At 46.6% G+C, this 16485-nt stretch overlaps 1 protein-coding gene across 1 annotated transcript; it reads left to right on the forward strand.

The window, feature by feature from the left end:
• The first annotated feature begins 9280 nt into the window (after positions 1-9280).
• Positions 9281-15928, forward strand: dlt (codanin-1 like protein dlt). Its single transcript, XM_050196381.3, has one exon. It carries the CDS (start codon positions 9517-9519, stop codon positions 12985-12987), a length of 3471 nt encoding a protein of 1156 aa, XP_050052338.2. The 5' UTR covers positions 9281-9516; the 3' UTR covers positions 12988-15928.
• The last annotated feature ends 557 nt before the right edge of the window (positions 15929-16485 follow it).

Below are 16485 nucleotides of genomic sequence, written 5' to 3' on the forward strand. Positions count from 1 at the left end.
TCAACCGGCCAACACAGTAATTGCGAGAGCAACTTTGTGGACAGTGTCGGCAGCAGAGATCTAGGTCATTCCGATGAATGCTTCACGTCCGACCGACCTCTGGAAGCTGCAGGCCGGTGGCGATGAACCGCAGCGCGCAATATTCCTTCCTCTGCGTGGAATGGCCACTCGTACGCTTGCACCTGAGTCCCCTCCATTTGATAGCGTAGCCTGCAAAAGGTTTACTTAGAAAGCCAGCAAGGGCGGTGTAACTCATTATCCGTCACTTCTTCGAACGCGTATCGCGCTTCCAGCCGTGGTCGACACCGAAAGAGGAACGCCAAGCAGACGACGAAGGCAAGTAATAGCCTCCGAAGCAACCAACGCACGCGCGCGCGACGTCCGCGTGTCTCTGGGGTCGCGCGACCGGCGCGCGCGGCCACGGTCACAAGCCAAAGCCAAGCCACAGCAACGGAACCCAAAGCGGACTACCCCTTCGCCGGTTCCTACGACCGGTTCGCTTTGAAGATGATTGACAGATGCGTGACGTATTCAAAAATTGCGATACCGCCCCGCTGCCTCTGACGACCTGTGACGTAATCAAAATTTTGGCCAATCAGGTGAGGCCAAAGGAACGGTTCCCCAACCGAACCGTTATAAGATTCGGCCCCAGCGCAACGTCACGCATCGTCAAAATGACGTTTACGAAACAGCCCTTCCTGTGACGCTCCTCACGAGATATTCTCTCAGCCAATCAGCAAGCTGGCATGGCGCATATCTTGGATCGCCACCACATATTCGCGCAATTGCAGATGCATTGCATTGGCTTCTGCACGCTACCACTCACATTCTTTTTGAAGCGCCAAGAGAGTTTTAGAATAGGGGCCCCAATATTTTGGGGCCCCAAAGAGCTTTGCGGGTGTTAGCGTTGGGGTACGCAGGAGAGAAGAGTTTTAGAATAGGGTTTTGCGTTTGCGGATAGCGTCTTGCGCTGACAGCGCCACTACGGCTACAAAGAAAAACTATTAAAATAATTAAATAATATTACCGCTTTATGATAGGAATAGTAATTTTGACTTGCGTGTATTCGCATTTAATTACAATTTAGAGGTTATTCTTCAAGCAGCAAACAATCAGTAGCGCTTAGTTTTGAGCAACAAAACCAACTTTACGTGCCTTCACCAGCCAAGCTTAGCCGTGTTAGGCCTACGAGCCATAAAATCCACAATCGAATTCGGAATCAGCGGCGTCTAATGAATCAATCTTTATAACACACGCTAGTTGAGAGAAAGCGATAACCGCAGTCACTTCTAGCTTGCGTACTTCACGCGTTACCGCGAATCAAACCCAGTTTGGTGCTAGGTTAGAGCCGTCGCTTCGATGGGTGCCGCCATGTTTGTTGACGCAAAGCTTTTGGGGCCGCTATTTGGGCTCCCGCTAAACCGGTGAAATAGCGTTCCCAACGCAAAACCCAAACGCAGTTTGCGTCTCGCGCATGCGCAGTGGCTTCGACGCTATTTCTTTGGGACCCCAAAACGTTTGGGGCCCCTATTCTAAAACTCTCTATTATATCTGCCAAGGACCAAAAAAATGTATTAGTCCATAAAATTTGCAGCTCCACGTCACGTTTCGTCATCTTGATGAAAACGCAAAATGACATTTCGCAAGACTTCCGTTTCCCGGCACAAATTTCAAGGCACGTGAGCTCGCCACAGCCAATCAGCGAGTCAACATGGCGGATAATGGCGGCTCTGCAGCCGCCATGCGTGTCGAGAATAGCACCCCAGATGTCAACAACTGGCGATTCGAAGTGCATGTCGCGATTATTATAGTTATTGCGAAGAGCGACAACAACGGTAAGAAAATATTGCGGCTTGTGAGAGTCGGTGATTCATTCCGAAGCGCCGTACGCTTTAGCTTTAAAGTGAACCGGAAAAGGCCTAGCGACGATATCGGCGGCGCCGAACGATCAGAGGCGGTGAAGCTGCCCTCGGTGCCGGAGTGACCACTCCTTGGTCGCTGATTGGCCGCTTCGCCGTACGGCTGCCGCACAAATGGGTCCCGGGCGCATCCTCTCTACGGCAAGGAAATCTCGCCGTTCGCGAGCAAAACCGCCGTCGCACGGGGGCCCGCGAACGGCAAACGGCGTGCGGCGAGTTTCCGTGCCGGTAACGTGGACAGGCCCTCACATTGAGAAAGGCCAAGCGAACGAGAGACCGCTCCGAGCTGCCGAACTATGCGACTATGCGAAGAGAGAAGCGGACAACACGAACGCCGCATATCCTGGTCCCTTTCGGAGTCGGCCGGCTCAAACGTAGGCCCGTCCGCTCGGCAACTCGCCGCACGCAGTTTGCCGTTCGCGGGCCGCCGTGCGGCGTTCGTGTTGTCCACTTCTCTCCTCTTGTGTCCGTGCCTGCACGCCTTACTCTTTCTTTGCATTAAGAAAGGATTTCTATATGCCTGTAGCTCGGTCATAGTGGGGGCTATGCTCGGTAGCTCGGCTCAGCATGCTCCGTAATCGGCATTTCATCGCTACTTATCATACGTCACGTTTTTGTGCTAGTGTGCTATGACGTCAATATTTTCGTTCCTCCTCTGTGACGTAGTAACTGCCGCGCTAGCGATGGGTCTCGACTACGAGAAGGAGTTTTTAATGACTTTTTGGAGCTGAATTAAAATTATTTTAAAATGTTTGCAGCGTCCAATACTTCGTTCTGGGTGTCCTTGCATACGGAAGCAGCCTACAACATGCTTTTTATAGCCTCAAAATTTGGTGTCCCAACCACTTTAAGTAGGCGTCGCCACCCGTATTTCGTTCTTGCGCTTTTTCTGGCTTACCAAACGTCTTAGCGTTGCAAGAGTGGTGTTTTTGGTGTTGTAGAACGGTAATTTACTGATGCAGAAGAAATCATTTTTCACTTTAGTGTCCCTTTAAGCACTTCCGGCACACAGCAAGCGTCGTCTGCTTGTGTTACAGCGTGCCCCATTTTGACGAGAGCTCCGCGGTCAGAGCCGGTCTCAGTCTTTTCGCGAGCACAATGATTCGACTTTGTTACGCTGTGGACTGCAAACGTAGCGACTGGCAACATGTCAAGCTGCGACATCGTGTCCCTCTGCAAGGCAGCTGACGAGCGGACTGGCTGCAGCGCATCGGACTGCCGCTATCCGATCGGCGCCAGGATTTGCGCGTTTACGGCCGTCACTTTACACCGAAAGATTACTAACGTAATAGCGTTTCGCGAGTCCGGTATTAGGGTAAACGCAAGCGCAAGGGGACAGGGCCTGGCCGTTTGACAGTGTCTTCGTTTCAGGTGATGAGCAGAAGCGCAAATGTGAATGGGCTGCACGGTGCAGCCACCTGGTGGCACAGAGCTCAACCACAAACAGTAGCAGTAACGAAATGTATTCTTTGCTGCTGGTGTAAATTTTTCGCAGGAGTGTAATCCTTAACACTTTGTTACTGTAAATGTTTAAAATGTTTTACACTTGGTTAGAGCAATATTAGCTCTTTGTTTGGCTCATAGAGTTGAAATAGTAACTCTATGCTGCATGCTTTGCAGATGCTTTGCAGTGAGGCGCGGGACGACGGAAAATACTGTGGCGGCGCTGCGATCGAAGTGGATTGGGCCGCTTCAAGGTCGCGCCGCTGGAAACTGCTGGCGATTCTGCTCGGCGGGGTCGTTCGTACAGCTTCGCGCGCTGGTATATGCGTTCAGAGCGCATAAACAGTGTTTATAATTGCATATGCCATGTATTTATGTCTTCGGAATAAAGGTATTTCTTTCTTTTCTTTATTTCATTTTTTAATGCCGCTTGGTGATTGCGGCCGCGGTGTCGGCTTAGCATTCTACTATGTTAGTGTACGGTTCCCTTTGGAGAACAAATATTTTTCTTGTTCTTGAAGCAGCATCTATCTCTCGTGTGTGTTTTTGCGGATATAGTTTTCCATCAGTAGGTCTTGCGAAACGCAGACGAAACAAACATGCAAGCTTCCTGCTTGCCGTTTCATACAAATAAAACATAATAACTGCAACATCCGGCACCCTGTACTCAGATTTACGGGAATTGTTCTTTAAAAAAAAGAGAGAACTGCAGTGCAACATTCCATTCTTGTTTCCATCTTCCTCGCGTAACAGAATGCAGAGTAATTGGTACGGGTTCTTTTATTGCGGTCGGACCTCGGGCGCCGAAAACAGTTTCAGACAGTCATTAGAGAGTTTTAGAATAGGGGCCCCAAAAGCCACTGCGCATGCGCACGACGCAAACTGCGTTTGGGTTTTGCGTCGGGAACGCTATTTCACCGATTTAGCGGGAGCCTAAATAGCGGCCCCAAAAGTTTTGCGTCGGCAAACATGGCGGCACCCATCGAAGCGACGGCTCTAACCTAGCACCAAACTGGTTTCGATTCGCGGTAACGCGTGAAGTTCGCAAGCTAGGAGAAGTGACTGCTGTTATCGCTTTCTCTCAACTAGCGTGTGTTATGAAGATTGACTCATTAGACGCCGCTGATTTTGAATTCGATTCTGGATTTTATGGCTCGTAGGCCTAACACGGCTAAGCTTGGCTGGTGAAGGCTAGTAAAGTTGGTTTGCTCAAAACTAAGCGCAACTAATTGTTTGCTGCTTACAGAATAACCTTTAAATTGTAATTAAATGCGAATACACGAAAGTCAAAATTATAATTCCTATCATAAAATGGTATATATAATTTAATTATTTCTGATAGCTTTTCTTTGACGCCGTAGTGGCGCTGTCAGCGCAAGACGCTATCCGCAAACGTAAAACCACGGAGGAAGGAAACTAAGGAGAGGCCCTACCCCCTCCGCGCGCTAGGAGAAAAGTGTGGCGGAAATGACGTAGTAGGTTCTTATTTTTTTGCTGCTTTTTTATTTTTTTTTGTTGTATGGCCACGCCTTTTGGGCCACAATGGCGGCGTTGTTATGGTTTTGAGCGCTCACACGTGTTGCTCTGGTAGGTTTCGGGCCGTGGCAAAGGCGCTGAGTGGGCGGGTTTGCGTTAGTCACCGTGTCTTGTTGCGCTGTGTTACTTGCACCGTGCTCTGCCAGATGTTGCGCGAGCGCGCGCGCTCCGCGCGCGACACCACGCGCAGCGCGGCGTGGTTTCGCGAAAGATGTAAACAAGAGAGGAGGGTGGCCCAAAAGGCGGAGCATCGCCATGAGCAACGCCAAATTCCGGCTTCACTTTTGCTTCACAAAGAGTGACGTCAGGGCCTCTCCTTAGTTTCCTTCCTCCGTGCGTAAAACCCTATTCTAAAGCTCTTCTCTCCTACATGCCCCAACGCTAACACCCGCAAAGCTCTTTGGGGCCAATATTCTAAAACTCTCTATTATATATGCTAATCATTGCCCTGTAAGCCGCGTAAAGTTCTTTGTCACTTCGATGCGTCACAAAAAAAAGAAGGAAAAAAGCGGCGCGGTAGCCAGTGGCGTAGCGACGGGGGGGGGGGGGGGGGGTTGTCATGTACGTAGTCTGAAGACACCCCTCTTTCCGCCGGCTTGACTGGGCGCAAATGGCAAAGAATGCTCCGGTATCCAGAAGCCCGAGCTCATGTACCCGATGAGTTGCGCCGCAGATATTGTCGGCTGCAGCTCTAATCAACACCCCACGAAATAATTGCACGAATGTGCGGGCTAAAAAATTAAATTCGCAAAATGATCGCTAAACTACTCGCCTTAGCGGAACGTTTCATGCGGGGAGCGCCCGTGCCGTGCGTTCATGCTGGTAGCAGGCGTCGCTAAACATACAGTAAGGCGTTGAGACTCTTAGGTCCTTCTTTCACTCAGAACGCGCAGCGAAGACGAACAAACTTCAAAGACAGCAGTGCAGAGTGCAGACCAACAGTAGTGCAAGCTTTCGCTGGCACGGGCTTCTTTTTTTTTTTTTTTTTTTTGTGGTGATGCCAAGAATCGACGCGAAGCATGCTCTATTCTGTTCCCAATCTTGTGGTGGTATCGCAGCTCGGATAATCACGTTTGTCCGTATAGCAGCAAATAAGAACAAGGCTTTATTGATCAGAATGAAGAGAACTCGTAACTTTCATAGCATTGGCGCCCGCGCAGCAGGGAGGCAGGTGGCGTTTTCCGTTTTTCTAATAGGGTGGGGATATCAGCGTCACTGACACACAATTTAATTTTCGTTTTCGGTCAGGGCTGCCCACAGCCAAAATACTGCGCGCCATAGTACCTACGACGATTTTTGTGAAGTTGTTGTGCAAGATATGAATGTCGGGCTTCAATTTTGCAAATGCGATATTGCCACTAAACGTGGTAATTAAAACTTTATAAAGATATTTTTTGTTACTTGTGACGTGAGCCATATTTTCCACGATGACGCATTTGTATTGGCTGCCAAGCCTAACAGTCTGACAGAACATGTGCACATGCGCTTATCACAAGTTATCAGTGCAGCACCCTGTGTTATTGCACATTCGCGATCTCTGGGAAAGAAAGCGAAGGACAGGGGGACCCGAGGGACGTGCGCGGTTTCCAAGGCGGCTGTACTGGTGCTGAAACCCGGAAATTGGGAAATTGTCGATATCCTCGCCTTCCTCGACTACACCCGGGTGGGGGGGGGGGGGGGACAGAAAACCTTGGGCCCCGGGTGCCAGACGACCTAGCTACGCCACTGGCGGTAGCCTAATTAGTGGCTACATAGTGGCTATGGCGTTGCGCTGCTGAACTCGAGCTTACAGGTCCAAACCCGGTCGCGGAATTCGATGGGAACGAAATGGAAAAATAGGCATGTACTTCTGTTTAGGTGCACGTTAAATAGCCCCAGTGTAGTGCACTAGAATAATTATTCTAGTGCACTATAAACCCCAGGTGGTGAGAACTGAACAGGGCACCTCATAATCATATCGCCAGTCGTAAAACACCTGAATTTGTTTAATTTTAAGAAAAACTAAGAAAGTAGCTGTGTCCTTCGGTTCTTTTCTAGGGATGTAAACGAAAGAAATTATTCTCGAGTCTGATTTCTGAGAAAAAGGTTACGCTTATCTTATATTTCATACATAAATGTAATGCCGTTCCCAATTATTAATTGTACGTCCGCTCAACTAAGCAGCTTCTGTATTATAAACAGCTGCTTTCAGTTATCCGGTACACTATCATAAGGACAATAATGAAGCAATTAAAGGAACGGCATGTCTCACATACACATAGAGATATTTGTAGATGTGCTGTGTTCGTTGAAGAAAAGTGTGGTACCACATTGGGCACCGAGTGTTAATGGGTTGCAGACATGGTGAGACTGTCAAAAAAACATTTTCCTTGCCTGAATCAAGTTAGCGAATTTCCAGGCTGCCCCAAAATGGGGCGTTTATATTGAATGACAGCTAGCAATTTGTTCAGAGCAGAACCGATTAGCACCCGCGCGTTCTCTCAGGAACTCCATGATGCGCCTGGCTGATGTCGTGGCTGTTGCGCCATGTAAGGATTGGGAGGTCAATCCCACCGTTCGTAACCAGTTGTCAATATTGGAGTCTGGCATGAATTAGATGGTAGCTGGCCCATGCCGTCGTCCAACTTATCCACGCTGATGACGTTGTTGAAGGGATCCAAGGACTGCTTCTCATCGAGAACGAGGAATATGGGTTTATTTACAGTATCTACATAAGAACGTTGCAGTTCATCAGTCTAGCATGACTGCGAGAGAAAAGTACGCTGAGCAGCCGCATAACAGCGGTTTATAAACACTCGGTCCTCCCTCGATCCCTTGGTGAGGGAAACGTTCGACCAGTCATCGTAAACGAGCCGCTTACACACACACACACTTCCGCACATGTTCACCGACGTCAGACGGTCTTCGCGGAACTCGGGGCTTACGTCAGGAAAGGAGCATCTTATTCCCCGAGCTGACCCCCGCAGCGCGGCCGCCAGTTCTCCATTGTCTTGCGTCTTGAAAGGCGCGTGGGAAGGGGCCTCCGCAGACGTTCCCTCGGGACCTCCCTTGCTCACGGCAGACCGGGTCGGCGGTGGCGTGTTTAGTCACAAAGCGTGGTTCGTCGAACTCATCTCGGCAATCCCGCGACGCAGAGTGGCGGACGCGGCGCATTGTCCTTGGTACACAGTAGACTTAGTGACGCCGTGAGACTAGAGGGTTGCGGTGGCTTTCCAGGAAAAGTCGACGCCGCTGTCGCAACTGGCTGGCAAAATTGGCACCTCAGCGGGCCGTTCTTAACAGCCAGCGCAACAGCCACGACATCTCCAGCAGCACAATCATTCGGGATAAGAGTCCTCACTTGCATCGGCCCCCCAAGGCTTCGAGACTTCAAAAGCGCTGTTATTCGTTACATTCGAACGCAAACGGCTATTCAATATTTTTTAATGGTGAATCGTGATGTCGAATACGATCTGAATAGCAGTGTGAGTACATAGGCACTATATTGTCCCTAACGCTGTTGTTGATATTAACGTCCAATAATTGCCTCAATTGATTCCTTTTCTCGGAAAGTCGATTGATTCCCCTAAGGCTGGTGTAGCTTCTAAAAGAAAGACGTTTATTCCAGTCGGGAGCTCTCACTTTTTCAATCAGTGCATTTAGAATATTTGATAATTTTTCTCTTGCATATATGTCGTGGATATATATGTATATGTACCTTTAGATTTTTTTACCTAGAAGTGCATTGGTCATCTGCATCTCTTCGCACCACGCAGTTAATAAACCTGGTCTATTTCACTATAATATTGTTTTCTTTGGTCGTTGTCCCGGATCAATATTCCACCAACAAGAAACGCACGTAAAATGACACGATAACAATAACATTTTCTTGCGTAGCTTCATGTTGCTGATAGGCGGCTTCTGCGCCAAAAAATGCGTGTTACTTTTAGAAAATAGTGTTAAAAATAGCAGCTTACCTGGCTAAAACCACAATTGGTACCAGTCCACAAGAGTCGCGGGCGCACCAATGGAAGTAAAACCATTAACAAATTTTACCGCAGAGACCTTTTGCGAGAAAAACTGGGCGTCCGCGCAACGAACGCGCGCTCGCTAGAGGACGACGCACTTGACAACGACAGCAAACTTGAAGGCGTCAAATTGTATAATCCATGCCTCAATATAAATTTGCAAAATTTGCAGTTAAAATAAAGCACCATTATAAGAGTGTACGCGCGAAATCTGTCTCAGTGCCAGCAGCGAAATTACATTTAATATGTTGCGAAGCGCGTCTCAGCCTCAATCTAGTTCGCTCGCAGCGCCCTCCCAAAATTTTTCCACACGCGGCGCCTCTGCGGGAGAGCGCCGTTCGGCCTATCCAACTATTGTTTAGTACACTCTACCCCCATTGCTTTGTTGGTTTTGGCTGGTTCGCGAACGCCAACTGTTTGAATCGACCGGCACCGTCTTCTGTGAATCAGCTATGGAGGAATGGAATCAACGTATTTCATGCGTTCTATTTCTAGGTGCCATAGTTTTATGGTTGTTCTGAGTACACTGTGCCGATTTGAAGAATGGCGAGCCGGTACTGACTACTATTGTAATTGTGCTTTGTGTTCAAGTCTACGGAAATGGGTTTGTGATGGCGTTAGTTTTAGACCTTTTGTTTTCGAAAGTGCTATCGTCGGCAGAGCTACTGGAGTGGCTGACAAACCCGGAGTACAAGGCAACTATTCCCGAACTACACTCGCTCGATCCGGAGAGGAAAGATTTTATACGAGCTTTCATCGGCTTCATTCGTGACCAGTGTCCGCTTATCCAACAGACGCCGTTGCCCGCAAAGCTACAGCAGCCGACTTCGCCGCCCACGAGAGTCGCAAACTGTGACAGCGTCCGTACCCTCAAGCATGAAAGCGTACTTTGCACGAGATCACGATTTGCGCCTGTTGGACGTCGTCAAACTACTGTCAGGGTAGCGGGCAGTTGCAACAAACCGTTGACGCTCCCGACAACTGCCGTCCAACTCGACTCATCCCTTGTTCGTGCTGAAAATTCGTGCTCTGAATTGGCTACGCCGTGCCGTAACGACAGAAGACAAGTTTCCGGGGACGAACTAACACAGCTGGCAGTTGCTGTGTCTCAGAATGCGCCCGACATTGGCGACCGCACCGTATTTCCTACCGTCAACGCGGTTGTCGAACACACAAAAAGGCCGATCAGAAGAATAACGCCAACGCCTGTGAAATCGCATTGGAGAAAGCTCACGCTGAGTGACTTCCTGCCTCCGGAGGTTACTCACGAGAATCAACGAAAGGATAGCCATCGATCACCTAGGCAACCGCACAAAGAAGCCAAGGAGTTGGCAAAGTTCCATTTGAAGAAAACGGATGCGTTGCAGTTGCGCCTGAGCTCAGCATCACAAACCGGCAGCTCTACGCAGCGTCGAAGTGGAAAGCATGGGGCCGTACCAGAGTTTTCCGACGTCGCCATTTCTGTGCAGTCTGCTGAAGAACTGCAAATGGAAAACTACATTATACCAGCTCCAGATTGCATTACTGAACGGGAAAAGCTTGACGCTCTGGCTACTGTGTATGCTGCACTCTTAAATAAGGGCCTTGTAGTGAACCTGACCATTGAGCTTTTCTTCCTGCTGCAATTGTTGACAGTGAAGCAAAAAGTTAAACTTGATGAAAAATGTTCTACAAAACTTCTACATTCGGTACACAATTGCACTCACTTTGCAGCTGCTGTATTACAGAATATTCTGCAGTGGCTTTGTTTCTTGGACAAGCCAACATTAAAGCTGCTTTCAAATGTCGAGCAGATAACTACGTTTGCACCACAGTTGTACTCAAGTCTTGTGAAGCTTGTGGAAGGTGTGGAGCCAGTTTCAAGAGGCTGGTCCTCCTCAATTCAGGGTGTAGCTTTTGACAATTCTACTGACAGCCAGAAGCATTTTGCTTCTGACAGCAACTTCCGGGCATTCAGAAAGCAAAGAGACCTCTTCTATAGCCTTTTTCGTGACTGGCAGCGACACCAGTTTGGCTCTAGCAAAAGCTTTGGTACCCAGTTTACACACAGGGTTGCAGAGATTCTTGATATGTGCAATAATCCATGCAACTTGTCACACTTGGCTCGCCTTGTTCTTGGACAACTCATGACTAGCTGCTGTGGAGGTCTAGAATTTGATGACCAAGGAAACCTTGATGAGAAGTTTCTTTATGACTTGAAAAGCACCTCCCCAGGAAAGATGGAAAAGTTGGAAGAAAGATTTCTACTGCCTTTCAAAGTTGGAGGCCCCTGTCCAAACCCATCATTTACAGGCTCCCAAGTTTTCTTCTATGAATTTATTAGGGCTGCCACGAATTCCATCTTTTTACAGCACTTTAAAGACCAGTGTATAGCAAAAATTGTGGAATTTGAAAAGGATAATCCTTTTCAAAATTCTGAGCAAGTACCAAGTGACGATGTTAGGAGAGCCCTCATCGCAGCAGTATACAAGTTCAAGTTACTGGGTCTCTTTCTTGGTGTTGTAGAGTTTCTTCCATATAGTACCATTGAAAGCTTACCTAGGCAATATCAAGATACACAACAGGCCATCAGAAACCTTAAGCCTTTACCTCTAAACATTACTGGTCTCATCAAGGAATCTGTACAGAGCAAGCAGCTTGCTGCAACATTGACATGGGTTGTCAACTTTCTTAGCATGATGGATCCTATTGCAAAGACACTCACTGCTTACAAGGATGTGCTAGGTTTGCTATTTTCCATTTACAGATCAACTGCATTGCAGCAAACTAGCAGTGCTGCATTTTTTGCTAGGGTATTGCTTGGCTGGTTGTTTGAGGTGCAGTCCATTCAATCTGATGTTTTTGCTCATACCTCAAATGGCATTCTTAGAAATGTTGAGTCACTGGGTAGCTTTGTTGATGGCTCCATTATTTACATGTGTTGCCCATATCTTCGTGAGTTGCGCTGCATTCTGCTAGAGCATCTTGCTGGCAGGAAAACGAAGTTTGGTGAAATTCGCAAAATCACTCCCATTTCTGCAAGTGAAGGTGATTTGAAAGTGCAACTTGCAAATCAACTTGAAGAAAACTTTTTCCATATTCACCCTCTGTCTGTGAAAAAAACTGTTGAATTTGTTGCAGACAGAGTTTCCTCCACTGTTGCAAAACGCCTGAAAAAAGATGTGCAAGATACCATTGCATGCTCAAGAGACATTCTTATGCAAATGGACCTTGCAGCATATGATGAAAATGAGGAAACCAAAAACATTGCCAGGATTTTTCAGCAGATGAGTGAGAAAACTGAAAAGGCAGCACATGAGCAATGCAGCAAGTGCATCCAAAAGCTACTACCTGCACTACTACCTCCTGACATGGAAGATCAGGCTGTGAGAATGTGCTGCAGCCTGAGCACAAAGAGTGCAATTTCGAAAGTACAGCAGTGGATAAAGGCAAATGTCACAGAGAAAGCTTTGAGGCAGGGAATATCTGCTGCATCATGCACAGCCAATTTGGGACAGGGCTCCTGCAGGGATAAAAGTAGCATATCTCACTACACTGGCACATCAGCCTCCACTGTCCTGGATAGCCTGCAAGACCACATGCAACAATTGCATTCTGGAGAAGGATGCACAACTGAGGAAGCCACAAAGCTGCTAGGGTTGTGTGTGAAATCTATGCATCTTAGACTGGAGTGGTCACCAACTGCTATTTCAATCTTGCAGCAAGCATCTTTTGACTTTGTGCTTTGCCTCGCAGTTTGGTGTCCAGATGTGTGCACATGTGATGTCTTTAATGCTGCTCTGCCATTGTGGGAAAACAGCTCTGCAGTCAAGAAGGCATGCAAGAAACTCTACTGTGCCAGGAATCTACATCTAGCATTGATGAGTGTTGATACCCATAGTACAATGTTGAAGTTTGGACAGCTAGCACAGATTTTGTTGCACTTTGGCTTAATGACTGTAGAAGACCTGGAAAAAAGCCTGAAGGACGTGCTTGACTTTGAACTGCCTAGTGTTGTTCTAGAACCAGCTGTGTGCGTGATCAGCAGTGTTTTGGAACTTTGTAAAATCGGTAACGACTGTGCATCAGTAAGACCAGATTAGCATCACTAGTGTTTAACTTTCAATTTTGAAAAGTGCCTCTAGAATCATTACTGGTAATTGTATAGGCTGCGACTGTGAAGTGGTATGTTGTGTGTCCTGCATATTCACATGGGCAAATATAGAAATCATGAGAACAAAAAGACTTGGAAACATTTTTTCTTCACTGCTGTTAGTACAAATAGTCAGCTGTCCACAATAGCCAAGGTAAAACGAGCTTTGAAACTAAAGCATTCTGCATTCTTGTGCATGCGTGATTTCATTGGGTAGTTTTCAGTGCCAGACCAGCGACTTAGCTCACAAATGGAACTGTCAAATGCCAAAGTAGTAATGTACAGTCTGCTTGCTCTTTTATTTATTTTTAATTTCTCAATACTGCGGACATCTGTCCAAGCAGGAGGGGGCTACCTGAGTAAATAAAACAAAAAGCAAACATACAAGTTATACAAGGGTCACGAAAAGCGAGTCAACAAAATGCATCAAGTGGGTGGTCGCAACCAGTGGAAATTTCCGGGCAGGGCATTGCAATCAGCGATTGTTTCTTTTTTTAAAAAAAGAAGAGAGTACTTAAAAAAGTTTGTCGTGGAAATATCGGTTTAATATACTGGCTGTGTTTGAGGCAGGAAATTCATGATGTGTCCTTAATAACACTCTTAGGCAAAGTTACACCCTTTGGGGTGTATCTCTGCCGCACAACAATAATTGTCATCTTCCTTGCTTGCGTTTCCTTTCTTGAAAACGCCGCACCCACTACTTTCCTGTCGGGAATGCTATGTCATGCTGATAATGCACATGCCATTAGTTACTGGAAAGTACCGGTCTTGCCGCGTTAAAATAAGGAAATACGGACAAGACATTTGTTGTATACGGACATGACGATTATTGTTGTATGGCAAAAGGGTGTAATTTTGCTTAAGAGTTAATATAGTCACATGGTTGTATTCCTAGCTTCCCATAATATCTATATTAAGTGTAGATATTTTTAACCATTTCTGTGACATTTTCATCTTGTTAAAGAGGCCCTGAACGACCCCTTGGGCTTGGTGAAATAACATAATCCGCAGGTAGCATATGCTGCTGTAAACATCTCAGCCAAGTTTTGCTGTCGTACACGGTGTGTGGAGCTCGCAAGTGGATTGCGAAGTCACCTTTCTCTTAAACGCTCTCTTTTCAACAGAAGGCCCTATCCTCACTCTCTTCTGGATGCTTTAGTTCATCATGGGATGCCTTATTTCGTCATTCTCATAGATGGCTGCTATTGGCCAATAGCCGACATCAAGCTGTAGTAGGCTACATGGTGTATATACCGCGGTCGCTGTGGTGTGCCGCCATGAGTCCACTGGCTAAGTGCACTGGGCTCACTGAGGACAACAGTGTTTGGCTTATGTTTAACGTGTCGTATGCACCAAAGGCAGAAGTCGTGGTGTCTATGTTAACATCTAAAATGAAATTTGAACTGTGTGCCACGGTGACACTTAGAAGGCAGAGCGCTGTGGGCATGCCCCACTGCGCCGTAGCCTTCGCAGTGCAAGGCATTGAAGAAGGAAAAGGAGCACAGTGGAGGCCATGTTTGATTGCCAATAACTCCGCTTCTGCTGAACGCATCGAAGTACTTTTCGTGGCAAAGTATTCCTGAAATAACCCATTTTCACTTCAAATGCCTTTCTCCACTTGGATAAAAAAAATGGTTCAGGGCTCCTTAAACAGCAGTCAGGCCATGGAAATGAGTAGTGCATCAAGCATTTGGATACACTAGAAAAAAAAACACTGCTGACTGTTCATGGTATTGAAAACTGAATGGAGACAGAGACAGGACAAGCATTTCAATACCATGAATATCTACAAACTAGCTCAGCTGTCTACCCTTCTACACTCCTGACTGTGCCATTATGTTGCCCATTGTTTTGTTAATTGTATAGGGGAAGTACTTAATTTTCTCCGAAATTTGAGTTTTTTTTAGGCATTCAAAATTCACAACTTTCACAGATGGTGGTGGTTCCACACAGTTTTTCCGCGACCCAGCAAAGCGATTATCAGCCTCTATGGAATGAGCTACTGCTGCATTTTCAGGCACATATAGAAGTGCCAGCGGCTTGCCTATGAGTCGCATTTCTAAAAAGTGAAGGATATTCCAAGAAAATGGATATCAATTTGTATATTAAGTCGGCAAAAAAATTAAGTTGGCAAAGATCGAGTAAGACAAAAAGAAAGCCTCAGGCGGCCAGCATACCAAGGATGCCTCATATAAAAGGATGCATTATGAAAGGTCCACAAAGGTAGCCTTCTTGTTCGCTTCAGTTATATCACAGCACTAGAGGCACAGTGCTGCCATTCGTCATAAAATAAACTGGCTATGGTAGCAGAGGCTTGATGCAAGTAGAGACTGTTCCTAATGATTCTGCTGTAGGAGCGCAGCTGTTGAGCCGAGAAACCAGCCCCTGAGTGAATGCATGGGACATATAACCTCTGCTTAATTTCCTGCTGTTTATTAAGAATGCCTAGTTTATAGGCAGCCTAATTTTTTTTCTCAATTAAGGCAAACCAATTTATTATTTGGAGAGTCTCAATATGTTTGCAGCCATCAAAAACAATGTGCAATGCTGTTCACACTTCTCTACTTCAACAAGCATAACACTCGAGGTGCACCTGGTGATGTACAGTTTTCTTGTTTCATTACCACCATTATCACTGCACACCATAAAGCTGAAAGCAGCTGTTTATAATTTACAAGCTTCTCAGTCAACCAGATGTCCAATTGTGAAAGGTATTACATGCTTGTATTTAATATTACAAATTAGCCTCTTTCTTCCCCCTTCTTTTCTTTCTTTTTTTTTTTTTTTTTGCCGGATTACCTCTGCACAAACTTTACATTTTACTTTGTTTAGAAATGATGAAATTTTATTATTTGAGCACCCCTAAAAATAAAGCATACACATCTTTTGCAGTGAGGCTTATAAAGATAATGAACTCTACCAGACTGCTAGGGTAAGTTGGTGCTTTGAAATTGCAGCGGTTTGGGTGCAACACCATACAGACATACACAACGATGAACAGAAACAAGGCAAAAATGCAAGGCATTTGCTCCCATTTGTTTTCTCTGTATGTGGTGTCATGTCCTATCTGCCATGGCAGCATGGAATTGGCTGAAACTGACCTTATTCTAAAGCACCTGCAAAATCTGCACACATTTCAACACTATTGCCTACCCACCGTGGCTGCTTAGTGGCTATGGTGTTGGGCTGCTAAGCACAAGGTCGTGGGATCGAATCCCGGCCACGGCGGCCGCATTTCGATGCGGGCGAAACACGAAAATACCAGTGTACTTACTAGATTTAGGCTCACGTTAAAGAACCCCAGGTGGTCCAAATTTCCAGAGTCCCCCACTGCGGTGTGCCTCATAATCAGATCGTGGTTTTGGCATGTAAAACGACATAATTTAATTAACACTATTGCCCATACAGTAGGTGGCAAGAGCAATGTCAAGTTATTTTATTTTAATAA

This window comes from Dermacentor andersoni, chromosome 1 (genome assembly GCF_023375885.2).
Source record: "Dermacentor andersoni chromosome 1, qqDerAnde1_hic_scaffold, whole genome shotgun sequence".
NCBI classification, from domain to species: domain Eukaryota; kingdom Metazoa; phylum Arthropoda; class Arachnida; order Ixodida; family Ixodidae; genus Dermacentor; species Dermacentor andersoni.